Here is a 22,082-nt window from a genome sequence, read left to right on the forward strand (position 1 = left end):
ACAACATTCTAAGCAGTAAGAATGTGATGAATGAAGATTGCCCGTACAGAACACCATAAAGATTATCTGACCTACAGTACAAGATACGTGTTTCTAGAGAAATATTTATATGGCGTGGTAGGGTTAACAAAATGTCCTTCTTAAGTTGGCTGCCAATGAAAGTATGGCCTAAAGCAAAGAAACTTTTCTAGTTCAGTTTTCCCATGGATCAATTTTAAGAAAATTATCTTATTCCTGAAAAGAGTATTTCCTTCAGCATATTCCCTGAAAACCTGTTTTAAAATACTTTTAACTGAAACTCTTTGTATAAAGCAGATTCTCCTTGCTGTTATATTAGCTTTAATTCTATGAATTATATTAACCTCGTGTTAGGTTAGGGTTTTTTAATGTAAAAATGTGTTATATAATCAAATAAGTTTTAGAAATGCTATATTACTATTAAATTTTTTTCACAGCTACATGAATGAGTTTTCAGGGACTTTAATATACTTATATGAATTGTGAACCTCCAAGAGAATATTTAACTCACATCAAAAATAAGTATCTTCCCTCCTTATTTTTTTTTTCTTTTAGTAGCATTGACAAGGATTAGCATTTCTTGGGGCAAACTTTAGAAAATGCTGACTTAAAGCATTTAAATATATATTTAAAAGAAAATGTTTATTGAGATAAGTCTCTAATTGTGGAGTAGATATACTTATACTCTCCCAAATCATTATTAGCCAACCTATCTTGCTAGTGGCTAGGAAACAAAGAAGGGAAATGCAACCATAAGTGTGTGGGTAATTTTTCCAAACGTTTGGCACACAGTACAAGCTGAGTACACTGTTTGAGTCCAATTTTCTCAAAAATTCAAATCTACTATAACAAATGACAGAAACCAAGGAAGAAAATTTTAATAGCATTTTTAAACAAGCATTTAAAAAATATTGACCCTTATTTTACCACAACATCAGAGAGAATATATTTTTTAACACTGTTAGGGAACATTATAGATAGCCTTGAAGGAAACATTTTCAAGGACAGTTTCAAGAGTTTACCTTTAGAAATGTAAATTCCCTCATTTCTCTAACTAATGGTTTACCAATATCTCCAGTAATCAGGGTAGAGGTGTACCACATGGTTGACCATGTTTTATGATGGAAGGAGCATAACCTACTTAGAAAAGTCCATCTGAAGAAAGAAAGCTTGGTGAAGAGTCATTTGCTTCTAAAAAATGTCAGTCAACTCATCTTTCTGGAGTTAACAGTGATAACCAAACAGAAAAAAATACTTGACTCAAAGTCCTGTTAATGGGGCAGTTCAGTAAATTGTATGGAAGTGTATACAATTCTATACAGCTATCGCACCAGTGAAGGTGAAATGTCATATGGGTCAAGGAAAGTGAGAGAAGGCAGGAAGGTGTTACCAACACACACTGAGGGTGTCACCAGAGCATCTTCTGTAGATCAAATAAAGCCCATCAGCACATAACTAGATGGTGATGAGGCTGAGAAAGAGCATGAAGGATGTGAGTTCAGTGCAATGCAAACTGACAGCTATTTGTAGATTCTGGCCTGCTTAGAATAGTGTTTCCATTTCCCTTTATCAGTGAATGAAGACTGCAGACATTTCCAGACAAGTTTCTTTTAAAAGACTAAAATTTAACATAGAAGGTAATGTCTCATATTCCTTGTTGGTAATAGGCTATTAAAGGTCATATATTCAATGAAAGTAGAAAATTAAAGAGCAGTGAAGTATTAAAAATCTCATCTTAAAAATTCTGTTGAGATTTATTAACTGAATCTGGCAGTGTTAGTACATAGCTCATTTATTTTATCAAAGGAGAAATGTTATCCAAAGTAAGCAATTTGTAATGCTGTATGAAAATATTTTATATACAGATATAGTGTCAAAATTAAATACACATATTTCATTAATTAAAAGGTAAACATATATTATTATCTTAAAAATATACCTCCCAAATTGCAAACTTATTTAGACAAGTTATAATCTATATAAATGACAATGTAACTCAGTACTAAGGTTTAGCATCCTTAGACTAGGTGAATTTATTTTTATTTTATTTTATTTTTTTTGAAATTGTCCTTTTTTCATGTCAAAACATTTGCTATACCATTTATTGAAGGCACTGTGTTACACATTCATGATTAATTAAATCTCTTGAAATCTCTTTTAGGTATCTTGGACCTTGTTATGCTGTTGCTTACTTAAGGTTTATGACTCTCTTATTCTCATGGGCATTATCCATATATCATTGTTAACTCTAAAACATCTCCAGCACAGAAGAAGACAATTTTCACTCTTAATACAGTATAATAGATTCATAGTGAACCATAAAATTATTTTGACAGTAAAGCAATGTCAATTTTGAATCTTTGAAACCATTATATACTTCATAGATTAAATGTCTTGAAATATTTAAACAGGTTTGAAAAGTATTATTGCAACTGATACCTTACATGGATTGTCTTACAAAAATCAGTACAGAATTATACTGATTGATAAATGTTCACATATATAAGAAATAGTTTGTTGACTGGAGCATTCAGTTTCCATTGTTTGTATTCATCTTCTAGTAATACAATATGCATTTCTCAAATGCCCTAATCCGTTTTGACCATGGTGCATTCAGTAACTTCTAGGAAGCATTCCACTCTGAAAAACTGCATAAGCAGATAGATTCTTGGAGGATGCAGCTAAAGTTCGTGTTTCTATATTGCCACTCCATATTTTTCAGTGTTCTTTAGTGCCCATCAAAATTTTATTCCAACAAGTTTTTATCTCTTGTAGTAGTCTCTTTAGGAAACACAAGTCATTCAGTTTTTTCTGTTCCTTTAAAGATTTATTTTCTTCCTAGAGAATAGAGTTTTAAAAGTTTAAACTTCACATTTTTACAAAAATATATATTTTAAAATACTATTTTTCATCATATTACTTTATACTGAAAAACTGGTGCAATGAAAAGGTAGAATCCTGTGTGACATTTTAAAGACGATGATTTCTAACTATCCTTGTGATAACTGACATGTAGAAAATTCAAGGTTGGTGTGATTAAAGACTTAGGATTCTCCAAAGAGCTATATCAGCTGACCGCCATTTTCACAGTTTAACAGTGGACATAATAACACTGTTTGGAATTTCATGAGAAAGGTAATTGTAGGTTACTCAGTTGAGTTTCTTTAATGTAGAAAAATGTATTTTTAGTGGGAAGAATAATCAACATTGAAAATACTCAGATTATTTTGCCAAAGATAATAAGGATATAGCTGATGGAACTTGTACCCTAAGGTCTCCTCCAACAACTAACCTTCACCAGAGTATGTCAGATGCCTGCCTCATAAGCTAGGTTTTAGCACCTGACAATCTTAAAAAGGGCTACCTGTACAACCTGTAGGAAGAAAGAGATACTTGGCATGAACAGACATATAAAGGAGTAACTCTGTATAGACTCAGTTGTATTTCTCTGAGTCCTCTGACCTGTGAGAATGGGAATAGTGCAGGGTAGAGTAATTCTTCACTTAGATAACAACTAGATGATCACAAATATAAAGCATACCAGTGACTTTTACCCCTTCCTAGACCAGGAGGTGATATCAGTTGTTTGTTTTACACTCTTCACAGTTGAGCCCAGACTTCAGGGTTAAAATCAACATAGTGTTTTCAACAATCACTAGCAAGTAAATGGATGTGCAAGCAATATAAAAACTATTATAACTAGTTATTGGATAACTAGATAATTTAGATAACAAGTTATTGGGTATTCTCTCAGTCATATATTGTGCTCAGTGTTTAACATAATTTACTTCATTTTATTTGCTTAATCATCGTATGAACTTGATGATTTGAACTCATTTCACAGATGAAGAAACTGATCCGCAAAGAAGATAAATAAGCTGCTAAGGTCAAGTAAATATAATGACTGAATCTTGAGCTCCTCTGTCCTATTTTTAATTTGACCACAAATTCAGATCTCTTTTTGTCATGTATTTAGAAACACTAGCACATACTTTTTAAAGAATACATTTCAAAGATTAAACAACAGATCTCAAAGGGAAATATAAAGGCAAACTTTTCATATTGTTTTCAATAAGGGGTCCTGGACAATTTTTTTAAGTACAAATTGAAGTTGATTTGCCTAAGCAGATTTGAAATATACAGATGTGAAAATTTCATACTTTTCCTTGCACACCGAGAATAAGCATTCACTAAAAAGTAAAAAACAGAGAATCTTGGTTTTACCCCTGCATCCTGGGAAAATAGTTATCTTTTCTTTTCTTTTTTTTTTTTTTTTTTTTTTTTTTTGCTCTGTTTTTTGTTTTTTGTTTTGAGACGGAGTCCCACTCTGTTGCCCAGGCTAGAGTGTAGTGGCGCGATCTCGGCTCACTGCAACCTCCACCTCCTGGGTTCAAGTGATTCTCCTGCCTCAGCCTCCTGAGTAGCTGGGACTACAGGCGTGCACCACGCCCAGCTAATTTTTGTATTTTTAGTAGAGACGGGGTTTCACCATGTTGGCCAGGATGGTCTTGATCTTTCCACCTTGTGATCCGCCCACCTCGGACCCCCAAAGTGCTGGGATTACAGGCGTGAGCCACCGCACCCAACCTTTCTTTTCTAAACTTTCCAATTTATCTTAGTGAAAAGCCTTCTGGGTGATTATATTGCTTTTAGCTTCTGTATTCACTTCAGATGTTCCACTTTGCATAGAATCCCTAGAATTTCCTAAATCTCAGAGTGTACAGGCTCACTTTGCTTTTCTGAAAAGAGGAATTTCCATGTTGCCATGTAGCTATTGGTCAAATAATGGAAATATAAAAGAAGAATCCATCACTTTTATGAACCGGGTGTGCTCATTTTTCCATGCCTCAACCTAATTAGTACCTATATCATTTTAAAGTTTAGTCAGATCCATTTAAGTATTCTGCCTTATTAAGTCATTCATAAATATTTTCCATATTATTGTATAATTTATCTAATAATGTCTAGTAGTATATGTATAAATATATGTTTATATACTATTATATATTATTTATACTGTACAATCTACACTAATAAAAGAGGTATAAGATAAGTCCTTATTGTTTAATTTTTATTTCTTTACAAACTAACAGGGATGGCTTTTTTTCTTCATGTATTTGTCATCTAGTTTATTTTCTCCTATATAAATTATTTGTTCATTTCTTTTACGTGCTAGCTGCAATATTTTAATGCTGCTTCTTCTAAAAAAAAAAAATCATGCTTTTGGATTTGCCCTAACAGCTTCTATTTTAAAATAGTGGGTTTAAAAATGCAATTTAAAGGAATCAAATTTTTGAGGGGCACCTCGCTTCTCCTTTTATCAATGTTATAATAAATTATTTCAAAACCAGCTGTAAGAAGGAAACAATTCAAAATGAAAAATTAGGAATTAAGTTGAGTAAAAACCTGATGAACCATAAGGAAAATTATACAATTATTCTCACCAAACTCTTTGTTGGTTGGGCTTCACCCAGGGCAGCTGGTTTTCTTCCTTTAACCTTAAAAACAAAGTCACATTTATAATATTGAATATTTCTTCATTGCTTCTCCAGTTGTTTGTAATTGCTAATTTTCATATTGCCTTCAGCTCATCTAATCTATTTGAGACTCTACTTTAAATTTCTTATTGTTAAGAAAGTAAAATATTAATATGATTTAGAAATGGAATATCAGGGTAAAGGAAGAAGCAAGATAGTTCAGTCTTCTGAATACCCAGAATCCATAATTTTGTAGGTCTGCCTAGTACTGTGTTAACTACTGTGAGGTATGAAAAATTAACATAGTAGGGTATACTAGCAGAGATAAAACTTGAATTTTAATCAATATAAAAATAAAGTTAACAAATTGTTAAATCCTGGCCATACATTTTATTAAGCTTCACTTATCAGAAGCAAAATGAAATAAAACAATAGTAAAAAGCTTGTAGCATGCCTGGCTCATGAAGAAAATTCAGTGTAGCTGACTGCTTTAACATCTTGCCTTGTTATTTCAAGAAAAAGGTGACTTGTATCAAGTTAATCAATGTAATATAATTTAATTTCAAAGATTTAAATTATTTGCATATTTTCTTTCTCTACAGTTAATTTTGGAACATGATGATCCATACAAAGCTCAATACATAAGAGAAAGAATCACAAATATATAACATACCTAAGACCTTTACCTCTTAGTAGACCAAGAGGTGATATCAGTTTTCCATTTTACACTCTTTTCAGTTGAACCAAGAGTGGAGGCTTATAATCAACACAGTATTTTCAACAGTCACAACTAATTAATTGGATGTGCAAGCAACATAAAACCTATCTGCATTAGACAGTACTTTGAAACCACTGTTAAGTAGGAATGAAGAAATGGTAGACTAGAGTAGGAAGTCTTCATGAATCTTGAGCCGAGCCTTGAAGGCATAGAACAAAATAGATCCAATTTATAGAAAAAAAAAGTAGAAATGCTCTCTAAGGGACAAACGTAAGGACGCAAGTTTGGAAATAAGCTTGGCAAATCCAGCACACTAAGAGGAGACTGGCTTCCATCAAGTACATAAAGCAATGATAAATGAGGCTATCCAAGTTATATAATAGATAATCTACATTTTTATCACTGTCAATAGGATTCAAAGATAATCTTACCATTTTACCTTCTATGGGAAACTACTAGTGCTCAAACAAAACAAAATTCTTTTTTAAGTCATAAAAATGTTATTTAAGAAAATATTTAAAACCATAAAATAACCTTTTGATTTTGTGTGGCAGCTGGTAAAATCCAAAAAGAGGTAAATAATACAAATAAAATAAAGCACTGTATTAAATATTGAAAACTTTTTAGTACTAAGCACTTTACATGTGTTATGCCATTTAATCCTTTCAAATCCCACAATGTAGATATGTTTTTCTGCATTTTGTAGATAAGGAAACTGCTGTCTAGTCTCTAGATGATGTCTTCCATATTTGGTTTTGTTGTTTTAGTTCATAACCACTAGTAGAAAAGTAGGAAAATATTAGCCCTATTTGTATCAAAATTATTTAAAGAAGGGAAAATTGTTGGACATGTTTATGTCTAGTTTAAGCCTGTAAAGATATTTGTTAAATACATTTGATTTCCTGTTTTATTGACTAGGAGTTCTTGTAAATGTGTACATATATGGATTAAAGCTATTAATAAGTTTTAGATATAGAAATTTACCATTCCACACCCAATATATCACCCTAGTATCCTTGGAAGTTATTATGGCAATGAAGAATTTATTTATTTATTTTTTACTCCCCTTTCACAAACAATTCACTCTAGCCAAGAGATAAATAGGTATTTCCAAACTGAGCCTTTCCTCTTCTAGGATTGAGTAAACATACTTCAACTTTAGATGATAATAAACACTTAGGATTCTATGATAATGGATGTGATCATCAGAGAATAGTGGTATCTTGGCACAGGAGTAGTTAATATTTTTATTCAAAGTAAATAGTCCTTAGCTTACCTGGCCAGTGCAGTTCAACAGTATTGTTGTGCCTTCTGAAACTTTTAATAAGTGGAGATCAAAATCACCAGTGCTATTCATTTTAAGAAATTGCCTCAACTTGCGAGCAGCACGGAATAAAAACATACCTTCCTATTATAGGAAAAAGTCAGAAGGGCCATGGTTCAAATAAAATATTAAGAAATTATAAGCTTTCTTAAGGAGCCTAGAGCTTGAGCTATGTTGCTAGGTAATGCCCCGCCTCCACCCCAGCTTTCTATTCCAGTTAATCATGTGATTGACAAGTAACAGAACTAAAACTGTTTGGCTCCTAGGTGACAGCATGAAGTTCTTAGAACTTGGTTTAATAATTATCTTGACTTTTAAAGTTTGTTTTCTCTATTATGCTTATGTGATCTTATCGCTTATGTGTGAACATATTAGAAGATTATTCAATTTTAAACATGATAACCGAAGGAGAAGACTTCTGGAAGCAACAATGTATTATAAGAGGTATGTGTGGTTTTCTCTTAGTATTTCTTGCATCTTTTGAGCTATGGAAGAATAGCTGATAATAAGAAAATAAAGGACTGTAGTCACCTAAAACATAAGTTTTGCAGATATTTAAATTAAGAAATTTTAAAAAAAGAATTTATGGTTGTGAGATGCCATGAGGCTAACTTAGCTACTGTGAGTTTTTAAAAGACTATGAAATAGCACACTTGTTTCTGTAGGGAGAAATGACATAAACTTTTTAGGTTTTTTAAAGTGTAATATTATACCAACTAGATGTGGTAATCATTTAGAGATAAGCAAATATTGAAAGAAAAATTTTCAAGACGCTTCCAACTAAATTATACCAATGACTTATATTTGTATGTGTGCAAGCATTCACATTAACAAGTATTTTTCTGTATAAGAAATTTAGAGGCCAGGCACCGTGGCTCACGCCTGTAATCCCAGCACTTTGGGAGGCGGAGGCAGGCGGATCATGAGGTCAGGAGATCGAGATCATCCTGGCCAGCATGGTGAAACCCCGTCTCCACTAAAAATACAAAAATTAGTTGGGTGTGGTGGTGCATGCCTGTAGACCCAGTTACTCGGGAGACTGAGGCAGGAGAATCACTTGAAACCAGGAGGCGGAGTTTGCAGTGAGCTGAGATTGCGCCACTACACTCCAGCCTGGTGACAGAGCGAAACTCTGCCTCCAAAAAAAAAAAAAAAAAGAAAAGAAAGAAAGAAAGAAAGAAAGAAAATAAGAGATAGGTGTGTCTTTGAATTCGACAATTCTAGTATTTTCAAGGTAAAAAATAGAATGGTGAAACAAAAAAAAACTTGTTATTTAATAAGCACAGGACTATTTGTAAAACAAAAATATAAAATTGGGCCATAGTATGATTTAATCAATGGGAATTATGTGATCAGGCTGCAAATATTAATAGTATTCATATAATTATCTAACAGAGGCACAAAAAATAGAAGCTTCTATAAAATCAAGCTTGAATGACAAACTCCAAATAATTATCATTACCTTATTAGCATCACAGATATGTCTTTTAAAAAAGTTAAATTCATTATTCAGGCAATTGCTACCAATTTCTTTCATGCTGTCCTGTAATAAATAACATAAAATAATATGGTTAAAACTGAGTACTTTTCTAATATCTTGTAATTATAAAAAATAATAATCTTATAATATCTGATATTTATATGTGCATTTTAAGGAAAATAAGTTTTGCCTGGCTCAGCTGACTAAGCATGAGGAATCATTTTCTATAGTTGAAGGATAAATAAGTGTATACACAAATCCTCCCATATTTAGAGCCCCTCCCAGATCCCATAATTGAATCCCAGAATTCTCTAAGAGAATCTGGCTCATCTAGGGAAATAGAAGTACCTATTTTAGAAGTTATGCTTTATAGACAAAGTATTATAAAATGTGAAGTCATTAAGTTGAGATGAACTTAAGAGGTTATTCAGTCAAATTTCCTGCCATCAACAAATAACAAGAAAAGGAATTTATATTAGAATGAAGGGATCCATACAAAGCTCAACACATAAGAGAAAGAATCACAAATGTATAACATACCTAAACCCTTTACCCCTTCATATCAGTTGTCTGTTTTACACTCTTTTCAGTTGAGCTGAGACTACAGGCTTATAATCAACATAGTATTTTCAACAGTCACAACTAATTAATTGGATGTGCAAGGAATATAAAACCATCTGCATTAGACAGTACTTTGAAATTGACAGTGAGAATTAAGGTTGAAATTTATTCACAACATTTTTAGCAATCCAATTTTCTGGGATGGTTGAGGTAGAATTTTCCTGAGACAGTGTAATTATATGTGTGTATTATAAACATAGGAGTGAGAAAGCAGACTGATATGTGCGCTATTTTTTTTTCATTTACAAGGAATGTAGTAGAAGAAGGTAGAGATTATCTAAATCAATAATTTAGTTGATATTAGGAAAAACTTCCTAAGGTTTCAGATTTTCTTATGCACCGGGTTGGACTAGCTCTGTCCAGCAAACTAGCAACTCCATGCTATCAGAGCTTCTGGGACTGAAAGCAATCTTAGCCTATGTAATGTCTCCAGAGAAACAGGATAAGAAGTGGAGCAATGGCAGGATTTAGTCATGGGCTTTGAATCCTCATCTGCCTCAGAAAAGTATTCATTACTCTTATCACCTGTGAAAAGCATGATGATGTCTGGGTTTACCCTGATTTTAAAATGTATATACTATCAGTTTTATCTGCAAGAAGTGTCTGAATACATACATCTCAAGTGTAAAAGATAAATTTTCAATAACTATCTTCACATTGACATTGTACATATTCCTGAAAATTTAGTGGATAATTAATATTTGCCTATTAAGTCATTTTCATGTTGACTTCCCCTTACCCCAAGGACAATAACTCATACATAATTTTTTCTTTGATAAAACATAGAGTATTTAATTTTTACCATGTCATCCTTCAAAAAAGAAGGTGAAACATGTGTAGCTACTCTATATGTTATCTTCCAATTCACCAAAAATATCGTATGAGACAATATGTCACATAATGAATGCCAATTTCTTGCAACATGTTAGCAAATTGCATGACACATGAATATTTAAAAAGCCATATTGGTTAGGTGGCTGTTCTAGGTTATTAATAAAACTTATTTTTGGCAGATCCACAGAAAGATAATGTTATACCAGTTGATTATTTTTTACCTAATGCTTGATATGGAATGTAAATGTGTTACTATACCCTTAAAAGGTTGACTCCTATAGAGGTCACAGTTATTAATTCATCGACCTTAGTACATTTTATTAATGCATCTAATATAGATCTATATGACTGCCAATTACTGTTGCTTTCTAAAATTCTTTTCATTCATGCCCTATCAGAAGAATGGCTCAGAGTAAGAATTATAGATACATGGTGTTGGAAAGAAACTTAGATGGCCATCTTTTGATTTAACAAAGAATAGAATTACTTGACCAAAGTCCCAATAATTGTTTCTTATTCACATGTCACATATGTCCAGATGCAAATAAGAAACAAATCACAGCTAGGCATCGTGCCTTACGCCTGTAATCCCAGCCCTTTGGGAGGCCGAAGTGGGTAGATCGTGAGGTCAGTAGTTCGAGACCAGCCTGGCCAACATGGTGAAACCCCATCTCTACTAAAAATACAAAAAAAAAAAAAAAATTAGCCGGGTGTGGTGGCACATGCCTGTAATCTCAGCTACTTGGGAGGCTGAGGCAGGAGAATCGCTTGAACCCGGGAGGTGGAGCTTGCAGTGAGCCGAGATCACGCCACTGCACTCCAGCCTGGGCAACAGAGCAAGACTCTGTCTCAGAAAAAAATAAAAAATAAAAAGAAACAAATCATATATCACATATGTCAAGATGTACATAAGAAACAAATTTCTTCAAATATTTTATAAATATGGAAAATCAAAAGAGAAAAGCCAGGATTATAAGACTGAACTGCAGTATTTTCTAGTATAAAACATGACATTGGCTAAGTTCTTTTTTTTTAGGTGAAGTTATTTTTTAATACTTTTGTCTTTTAACTCTTATAGTAGAGGAAAAGTAACTTATAAACTATAATTACAGTATATGCTATAATTACATACAAATTCATTACAGCCCTCTGAATTTGACTATATTTTATCTTTATGGTGAATTTTATGCTTTATCTTTACAGTGAGTTATATGCTTTCATATCTTTTCATGTTTTTAGTGTCTTTTTCATTCTCTATTTTTTAAACATTTATTTTAAGTCCAGGGGTACAAGTGCAGGTTTGTTACATAGGTAAACTTGTGTCATGGGGTTTTTTTGTATAGATTATTTCATCACCCAGGTATTAAGCCTAGTATCCATTAATTGTTTTTTGATCCTCTCCCTCTTCCTACCCTCCATCCTCCAAAAAGCCCCAGTGTGTATTGTTCCCCTGTATGTGTCCATGTGTTCTGATCATTTAGCTGCCACTTATAAGTGAGAACATGTGGTATTTGGTTTTCTGTTCCTGCATTAGTTTGCTAAGGATAATGGCCTCCAGCTCCATCCATGTCCCTGCAAAGGACATGATCTCATTGATCTCATTCTTTTTTGTGGCTGCATAGTGTTCCATGGTGTATACGTACCAGATTTTCTTTATCCAGTCCATTATTGATGGCCATTTAGTTTGATTCCATGTCTTTGCCATTGTGAATAGTGCTGCAATGAACATACATGTGCATGTGTCTTTATAACAGAATGATTTATATTCCCTTGGGTATATGCCCAGTAATGGGACTGCTGGGTCGAATAGTATATCTGTCTTTAGGTCTTTGAGAAATTGACATACCATCTTCCACAATGGCTGAACTGATTTACATTCCCACCAACAGTGTATAAGCATTCCTTTTTCTTCACAACCTTGCCAGCATGTTATTTTTTGACTTTTTAATTATAGCCATTCTGACTGGTGTGATATGGTATTCCATATTTCTCAGAGGTTTTGTTCATTCCTTTTCATTCTTTTTTCTCTACATTTGTCTGCCTGCCATATTTCATTAAGCTCTGAAATTCTTTCCTCTGTTTGGTCTATTCTACTATTAATACTTGTGATTGCATTACAAAATTCTTGTAGTGTGTTTTTCAGCCCTATCAGGAGGATTAAGTTCTTCTCTACACTGGCTATTTTGAACCCTTGCTGGAGAGGTAATGAGGTCAGCTGGAGGAAAGAGGGCACTCAGGCTTTTTGAGGTTTCAGCATTCTTGCTCTGATTCTTTCTCATTTCTGTGAGCTTATCTAATCTACCTTCAATGTTCGACGTTGTCTACCTTTTTTTTTTTCCCCCTGGCACAATTTGGCCAATTTTCCATAGGGCTGCTGTGGTTTGCTGGGGGTCTACTCCAGTCCCTAGTTGCCTTGGATTTTCCAGTAGCTGAAGGTATCACCAGTGAAGGCTGCAAAACAGCAAAGATGGCAGCCTGCCACTTCTTCTAGGAGCTCTGGCCCAGGGAGGTATGAACCTGTTGCCAGGTGGAACGCACCTGCAGGAGGTGGCTGGAGATCCTGGTTGGGAGGTCTTGCCCAGTCAGGAGGAAGAGGATTGGGGACCCACTTATAGAAGCAGTCTGGCCATGCTTTTGTAGAGCAGCTGCGCAGTGCTGGGGTAACGCTTCACCACCTGTTGGCTTGGGCTCTCCAAAGCCCACAGGCTGGACAGGTTCAGTACCCAAATAGCAGAGATGTCAGCCCACCCCTCCCTCTGAGACCTCTGTCCCAGGGGGTTTTCAAATCTCTGTAGGCCAGAGAACACCAGCGGGGATGGCTGGAGGCCCTGGTTGGGAGGTCCTGCCCAATAAGGAGGGATGGCTCAGGGACCTGCTTAAAGAAGCAGTCTGGCCACGTGTTGGTAGAGCAATTGTGCTGTGTTGGGGGATCCCTTCTGCCCGATCGGTTTGGACTCTTCAAAGTCTGCAGGCTGAAAAAGGTGACTTGCCCAAACAGTGAAGATGGTGGCCTTCCCCTCTCCCTGGGAACTCTGTCCCAGGTAGGCACAACGCTGCTGCTGGTGGCTGGCTGGAATTCCAAGCCAATGTGTCTTATCCTTTGAGGCACCATGGAAGTAGGGCCCACAGACCATCGCTGCTTGGCCCACTGGATTCAGCCTCTTTCCTAAGGGTATGCACAAGGATCTAATCTCCTGCTTTTCTGGAGTTGCAGTTACTTTTGCCGGGAAGCCTGAAGGTGGAATATCTACAGTTCCTGGTTCTCCAACATGTGCCTGAGCAGCTGCTCTGCCAAGACTCCCGTATCTCTGTGTATTAGACTGAAAGCCCTGGTGGAGTGGGTTCAAGAGGGGATCTCCCAACTCGAGGTTGCAAAGATTCGTGGGAAGAGTGTGGTTTCCGGGGTCACACATTCACTCACCTATTCTCTGGGCAGGGGAGGTTCACCTGGCTGGGTGTTGTGCCCAGGTGGGCTGTCGTCCTGCCTTTGTTTTCTATGTTCTCCATGGGTCAAGTTGTTTCCTTGATTAGTCCCAATGCGAGTACTTGGATGTTTCAGCTGAAGGTGCTGTATTTACTCGCCCTTTTGTTCCTCTTTGTGAGAGCCACTCACACTAGCTGCTTCTAGTTGGCCATCTTGGCCACTTCCCCACTCCTTTTCTTTCAAGTTCTTAAAATACATAATGTTCTTTACATTTGTAGAATTATATCTTCTTTAATTTCAGCATAGTTTTCTTCTATCTTTGAATTTTTAAATTACATTTTAAGTATCTTCTTTAGAAACACTAATTACATAAAAAATGAATCTTCTATTGAACTTTTTCTTTTCGTGTATGTGTGTACACACGTATATATACACAAACACACAATTTCATTTTGTGTGGTTTTTACCCATCCTGTCTTTCATATGCCTGTTTTAATGGAGTATTCATTTCTGGTTTTTATGTTAGTCTCTGTATTTCCCCAAAATCCAAAGAACATTTGTTTCTTTCTGGTTTCTTTCATACTATATTGTTTTTAGCTCTTTTTACATTGGTTTCTTAGAGACTTCACATTTTCCATTGCTTTCATGGATAATTAAACTTTGGTCTAGATACTTCATTTTCCTTTTGCCTATTTTGTGTTAATTCATTTGTTCATTTATTTTGCTAGTACCAGTGCATAATTTTCCTTTTAAATTTTCTGATTATTTTTGAAAAGATGCTAAAGTAGAGTAGATTATTGTTCAGCCAGTATTTAACATCTAAACTCAACAAATGAGAGGATGTTTTCATTCCATATGGCTGATGTAACAAATTACCAAAAATTTGGAGGCTCAAAACAATAAAAACTTATTATCTCACATTTCTAGAGGCTCTGGGAGAGCATGCATTGTTTGCCTCTTCTATCTTCTGGTGTCTGCCAGCATTCCTTAGTGTTCCTTGGCTTGTGGCCTAGTGGCTCCAGTCTCTGCCTCCATCTTCACATCACCTTCTTTGTGTGGGTGTCAAGTCTTCTCCTGCTTTTCTCTTAGAAGGAACTTGTGATAGCATTTAGGGCCCACCAAGATAATCCAAAATAAACGTATCACACCAACATTCTTAATTCAATCACATCTGTAGATTCCTTTACCTTATACATTTTCAGATTAGAATTTTTTTATCTGGGTGGCCATTATTTAGCCTACTACAGAGAAGTATGCTCCTCTGTCCATTAATGTTGAGTTTGTCCAAAAGACATGTGGTAAGAAATTGATGCTTTCAGTACAGTTTCTGTGGATCAAGAATTTGGAAGCTGCCTAACCGGGAGCTTCTAGTTCATCTTTCATGAGGAGGCAGTCAAGATGTTGGTCATGTCTGTAGTCATCTGGACTTCATCAGGATTAGAGGATCTATTCCCAAGATGACCTATTCATGCAGGTATTGGCAGAATGCCTCAATTTCTCACCACATGAGTTTCTCCACAGGCTTTCTTCAATATCCTTCCAAGATAGTTGCTGACTTTCCCCCAAGTATCAATGTAAGAGAAAGCAAGGAGGAAGCCATGTATTTTATTACATGGAAGTCACACACTGCCATTTCCTCATTATTCAGTTGCTTGCAGTGAGTCACTAATTCTAATCCACACTCAAGAGGAGGGAATTTAAGCTGTACCTCTTGTAAGGTGGAGTATCTTTGTGCATATGTTAAAACTCCCATACAGCTGCTCCTTCCATCTTATGACTTAGAATGAAACACACGGAGGTAATCGAACTCAGCCAAACTGCATACCTGTGAACCTAAGGTAAATGCATATTACTGTATGCCTTTCTCTCTTTCTGTGTGTATGTGTTTGTAGCAAAAACTGACTGATAGAGAACTATTGCTTTTTAGATCAACTAATTGTCCAAAAATAAAGGTGGAAAAGGGCAAAGGTAATGAAATGAAACAGCTGTTCATTCTTACCCAATTTCTGTATTCTTTGTGATAGGACAGTTTTCTTCTGAATTTTTTTCATATTTTCCTTTTCAGGAGAGAAAGTCAATATGGTTCACAGTTACTCTTCATGGTCACATGTGCTAGAGCTAGCAAACGAATGTCTAATTATTGCTCATAGCTGATTGCTGCTTCCTTTCTGTTCTTTTTTCTTTCTTTTTGTAGGGCTGATTCTAAGGATTGGAAAGTTTTGGCATAGAATATATTCAGTCTCATGTCTCTTGCTATAAATAAAGTTGGTCCCTATAGAAATATACTTCATTGCTTTTTTTTTTTTTTTTTTTTTTTTCTTTGAGATGGGGTCTGTTGCCCAGGCTGGAGTGCAGTGGCATGGTCTCGGCTCACTGCAACCGCTGCCTCCTGGGTTCAAGCGATTCTCCTGCCTCAGCTTCCTAAGTAACTGGATTCCAGGCATGCACCACCAAAGCCAGCTAATGTTTATATTTTTAGTAGACACTGGGTTTCACCATGTTGGCCAGGCTGTCCTCAAACTCCTTACCTCAAGTAAAGTAGAAATATTTTTCATTTCTGATCATCACTATGACAACCTATCCATGGCCTTGTGCCATCTGAAGCCTTATTTAGGGGGCCTTTTAAAATGCGCTGCTTATTTTTTAGAAAATCTACTCTGTATGAAATTTGAAAAAGGTGTATATTGTTCCTGGAATTCTATCTCAATTGCTACAATTTTTACCATTTGTCAGGTAGCTTAGCAGATTATAGTATGACTTATTAGTTAATTCTTAGTTTAAATTAAAGTCATTTATTCTTTGATCAAATATTTGAGCATTTACCATGTGCCATTTAGTATTAGGAATACAACAGGGATCAAAATCATACGTGGCTCCTTCCCTCAAGAAGTTTTTTATTTGGTGGCAAAAACATTAATCCAATAACAGCAATCAATTCCCAACTTGAGAACTGTTATGAATACAAGATATATGCTGCCATGAAGCCTATACAAGAAGATTTTACTTAAAAACCTCAATGAATACTTCCCCTTCCCGGAGAAGGATACTTCACAAGAGATCTCAATCATAAGTACCTTAGGGAAAAGGGGGATTCAGTAGCAAACAGTATAGGTGACTACTTTGAAGAGAGAGGGATCATGGCCTGTATGTGGCTAGAAAGAAGAGAGCAAGGGAAAGTAGGAATATGGCTGAGAGAGGAAGAGACAGAACTGGTTTGACATAAAGCCAGGGCTGGAAGAGACCAAATTATGTGTGGCCTTAAGGATATTTTAAGAAGTTTTGTATCAATCCTAAAAGCAATAATTAATGTATTTGTACTTACAAACATGGGAATAGTTTTTCTAGTTTACTTTTTTCAATGGCCATATTAACAGCCATATGCCAGATGGTTTGGAGAGATTCAAGAAAGTATATGGGTGAATCTTTATGAGGCTATTACATAGTCAGTGCTTAACATAATTATTTATTGCACTTGATGGTAAGAGAGAATCTAGAAATACATGAATAGATTTGAGAAATAGGAAGCAAATTTAATGTGATTTGAAAATAAAAATTAAGCAAGATGGACATATCAAGGATCATTCTTGAGTTGTCTGGTGAGTACAACAAAAGAGTCAGATGCTCCTTGACTTACAATGGGTTTACATTCCAATAAGCCCATTGTAAATTCAAAAATTATGAGCCTAACTATGGTAAGCTGGTTACCATCAGTATTGTGTTGCCATTGAGATAGGAAATAGAAGAAGAGGTGGAGTGTATAAATTATGTGTTAGGTTTTAAATAGATGATGTTTGAGCTGACTTTCAAAGATTCAGGAACAGATGTCAAATAGACAAATAGTAAAGCCAGAGAGTTAGAAGGAAAGCCAAGAGAATGAATCGTTTTGAGGAAGTGGTGGTCCATAGTAAATGCCAATTAAAAGGTCAAGTAAATTGAGTCTTGTTCAAAATTTATCTACATAAAGAAAACAGCTAAAATAGAAAAGAAAGCTAATAATGGAATGGTAAAATAGATGATGGAAAATAAAATAAAATATTAAGCAGATATATTTGTTTTCAGGTAATGTTTATAAACAAGTGGTAAATCTATAATAAAACATTAAGAGAAAAAGGTACTATGTAGAAGCCTATATTTAAATGTGAATGCATATGTAGACACTTGAACACACTTATCTACCAGAAGTTTAACTGTCATTTAACTGACTTTCTGGATGATCAATATTTTCTATTCCTTCTGTCAAAACATATTCACTAATGCCCAGAGAACAATGAAGACTCCAAACTAGTAGTTTAGTTTCTTATGTACTCGTGTATATTTTCTCCCACCATTTCAGTTGCTTATTGACTAAGTCAATTCCTTAACACTAAGTTATACTTAGCATTTAATTATAATACTTAATACTATATAAATCAATAAAATATTAGTATAAAAATAGTTGTTTTGAGAACTTCTACTTTTCCATTTGGCATATAAGAAGCTTAGAAGTTGCCAATCCATACTTAAAAGTAAAAAGCTAAACCCATTAAAAAAAATCAACAACTCTTCTTAGAACAGAGAAGTGAGGTCACAGGGCAAACCACTGCCCTAAAGTTGGAGAGACAGAGAGGATCCCCAAATTAGAGAAACAGATAGAACAACAACTTACTGAAGCAGAGATCCATGAGCAGAAACCTCCATAGCAACCATTGTGGGGGTAGAAAAAATTAAACTGTAATTGGCAAATTGCTGAAGGCTCAGTGTGAAACAACTTGGAGAATTAAAAACTCCAAGGGTACCCAGTCATAGTTGTGGGGGCTACATACTTTTATGAGTTTGACCTTTAGGAGCTCTAACTACTAGGTCCTCACAGTAAGTATCAGATGAGAAAGTCCTCTTGTGCTTCTGGTAGGAGGAGGGGAAAAAACTATTATAAAATAAGCCAGAGGTGGGAGGATCACTTGAGCCCAGAAGTTTGAGACCAGCCTGGACAACATAGTGAGATCCTATCTTTGCAAACAATTACAAAAAAATTAGCCATGCATGGTGGCACATGCTGGTGGTCCCAGCTACTCAGGTTGAAATAGGAGCATCACTTGAACCCAGGAGGTCAAGGCTGCAGTGAGCCATGATTTATATCACTGCACTCCAGCCTGGGTGACAGTAAGACTCTGTCTCAAAAAAAAAATACTAATTTCTAAAAAGCTGAATAGTCTGTTCTCCTTTAAAGGGCCTAAACTCAAGGGAGACTATTTTACCAGAGCCTAACCTTCTGAGGTTTTATCAGAGTCTGATCTGCCTGGGGAAAAAAATACCCAGCTCCAGGGTCCTCTAGTTTTTCACATGTTGGAAGGCTGCCCTGTACCACCTAAGGAGGGGAAAAAAAAGAGCAGCACTGAAAGTTCACAGTCCAGGTCACAGGCTCGCCAAAAGACTAAGACCTAATCACAGGCTTATAGAACACATCCCCTTTTTCCACACCGTATTGTGACATCACTAAAGGCCTGTTTATCACAGTTTCTTTTACTCAGAACATATAATCAGCTATGAAAAAAAAATTACAAGGCATACTAGAAGGCAAAACACACAGTTTGAAGAGCCAGAGCAAGCATAAGGACTAGACTTACCTATGGCCTTGAGGTTGGAATTATCAGAACAGAAATCTTTTTAAAAGTCTATGATTGAGGCCAGGCGTGGTGGCTCACGCCTGTAATCCCAGCACTTTGAGAGGCCAAGGCAGGCAGATCACGAGGTCAGGAGATCGAGACCATCCTGGCTAACACGGTGAAACCCCTTCTCTAGTAAAAATACAAAAAAATTAGCTGGACATTGTGGTGGGCACCTGTAGTCCCAGCTACTCAGGAGGCTGAGGCAGGAGAATGGCGTGAACCCGAGAGGTGGAGGTTTCTGTGAGCCGAGATCGTGCCACTGCACTCCAGCCTGGGCAACAGAGCGAGACTCCGTCTCAAAAAAAGAAAATAAATAAAGTCTATGATTAATATGCTCAGAGCTGTCAGAGCTGTAATGAAAAAATTAGACAACAGACAAGAACAGATAGGAAATTTAAGCAGAGAGATTAAAATTCTAGGAAATAATTTTAAAATGATAAAGATCAAAAACAGAAAGAAAATATGCCTTTGATGGGCTCATTAGTAGACTTCACATAGCTGAGGAAAGAATCTTGGAGTCTAATGATAGGACAACAGAAACTTCCAAAACTGAGAAGCAAAAATTCAAAAAAAAAAAAAACTGATTAAAAAAACAGAATATCTAAGAACTGTGGGACAACTACAAAAGGAGTAGCATACATGTAATGGGAATATAAAAAAGGAGAAGAGACAGAAAAAGAAAAATCAAGGGATGAAGAAAATATCTAGAAAAGAATGCAAAGTGGAGAAAAGAAACAACTTACTTATAGAAGAGCAAAGATAAGAATTACATCCAAATTCACCACAGAAATCATGCAAGCAAAAAGAGAGAGGAATGAAATATTCAAAATGTTAAGGGTAAAAAACCAGTGTTTAAATTATGTACTCTGTGAATTTAGCCTTCAAAAGTGAAGGAGGAATAAAGCCTTTCTCAGACAAACAAAAATTGAGAGAATTTGTTACAAGTAAACCTGCCTTGCAAGAAATCTTAGCAGAAGCTATTCAGGAAGAAGGAAAATTACATAAGTTAGAAACATGGATCTAAATAAAGGAAGGAACAGCATCAGAGAATAAGTGAAGGTAAAATAAATACTTTCCCTTATTTTTACTTTTTTTCCTTTTATTTTTAGTTGACACAATAGTCGTACATATTTATGGATGACACAGTGATATATTTCCATATGTGATATACAATGTGTAATGATCAAATCAGGGTAATTAGCATATCCATCCCCTCTAGCATTCATCATTTCTTTCTGTTATGAACATTCCAAATCCTCTATTCTAGCTTTCTGAGCATACACAATAAATTATGGTAAACTATGTTCACCCTGCAGTGCTGCAGAATGCCAGGGCTAATTCTTCCTATCTAGTTATAATTTTGCATCTGTTAACCAACTTCTCCCTATCGTCCCCTCCCTCCTACCCTTTTGTGCCTTTAATACCCACAATTTTATTCTCTACTTCCATGAACTCAATTATGTTTTAGCTCCCACATATAAATGACAGCATGTGGTGTTTATCTTTCTGTGACTGACCGATTTGGCTTAATATAATGTCCTCCAGGCTCATCTGTGTTGCTGTGAGTGACAGGATTTCATACTTTTTTTATACCTGAAGGTTATTTCATTGAGTGTATATATACTACATTTTCTTCATCCATTTGTTTGTTGATGGACACCTAAGTTAATTCCATGTCTTAGCCATTGTGAATACTGCTGCAATAAACATTAAGTTACAGGTATCCCTTTAATAGACTGATTTCCTTTCCTTTGGATAACTGCTTGGTAGTGAGATTGCAGGAGCACATGCTAGTTCCATTTTTAATTTTGTGAGGAAACTTCACACTGTTTTCAATAATGGCTGTACTAATTCACATTCCCACCAACAGTTCCAATGGTTTCCTTTTCTCCACATCCTCATCAACACTTATCTTTTGTCTTTTTGATAATAGCCATTCTGACAGGTGTGATAGCTCATTGTGGTATTGATTTGCATTTTTTTCCAGTGATTAGTGATCTTGAGCATTTTTTCACATACTTATTGGCCATTTGTATGTTTTAGTTTCATAAATGTCTATTCACATCCTTTGCTCACTTTTGTTTTATTATTATACTTGAAGTTCTGGGATACAGAACGTGCAGGCTTGTAACATAGGTATACATGTGCCATGGTGGTTTGTTGCACCCGTCAACCCGTCATCTACATTAGGTATCTCTCTTAATGCTATCTCTCCCCTTGTCCCCCACCCTGTGACAGGCCCCAGTGTGTGATGTTCCCCTCCCTGTGCCAATATGTTCTCATTGTTCAACTCCCACTTAGGAGTGAGAACGTGCGGTCTTTGGTTTTCTGTTCCTGTGTTAGTTTGCTGAGAATGATAGTTTCCAGCTTCATCCATGTCCCTGCAAAGGACATGAACTCATTATTTTTTATGGCTGTATAGTATTCCATGGTGTATATGTGCCAGGTTTTCTTTGTCCAGTCTAACATTGATGGGCATTTGGGTTGGTTTCAAGTCTTTGCTATTGTGAAACGTGCTGCAATAAACATATATGTGAATGT

General features: G+C 35.6%; 1 protein-coding gene across 3 annotated transcripts in view; it reads right to left on the minus strand.

The window, feature by feature from the left end:
* Nucleotides 1-876: 876 nt before the first annotated feature.
* The window catches only part of IL7 (interleukin 7), a 74,219-nt gene continuing 53,013 nt past the window's right edge, over nucleotides 877-22,082 (minus strand). Inside the window, exons 1-7 of one of the 3 annotated variants that reach the window (XM_063817200.1) lie at nucleotides 19,142-19,237; nucleotides 18,699-18,777; nucleotides 18,542-18,567; nucleotides 9,000-9,080; nucleotides 7,490-7,621; nucleotides 5,463-5,516; nucleotides 877-2,856 (exon numbers count right to left, since the gene is read on the minus strand). In XM_063817200.1, coding sequence (XP_063673270.1) covers nucleotides 2,737-2,856; nucleotides 5,463-5,516; nucleotides 7,490-7,621; nucleotides 9,000-9,074 — 381 coding nt within the window. In that variant the 5' untranslated portion in view covers nucleotides 9,075-9,080; nucleotides 18,542-18,567; nucleotides 18,699-18,777; nucleotides 19,142-19,237 and the 3' untranslated portion in view covers nucleotides 877-2,736. Of the gene's footprint in view, nucleotides 2,857-5,462; nucleotides 5,517-7,489; nucleotides 7,622-8,999; nucleotides 9,081-18,541; nucleotides 18,568-18,698; nucleotides 18,778-19,141; nucleotides 19,238-22,082 lie in introns of those variants that run through there. The other 2 variants (XM_519820.7, XM_063817199.1) reach the window with 2 other exon arrangements.

This window comes from Pan troglodytes, chromosome 7 (assembly GCF_028858775.2).
Source record: "Pan troglodytes isolate AG18354 chromosome 7, NHGRI_mPanTro3-v2.0_pri, whole genome shotgun sequence".
Lineage (NCBI taxonomy): Eukaryota > Metazoa > Chordata > Mammalia > Primates > Hominidae > Pan > Pan troglodytes.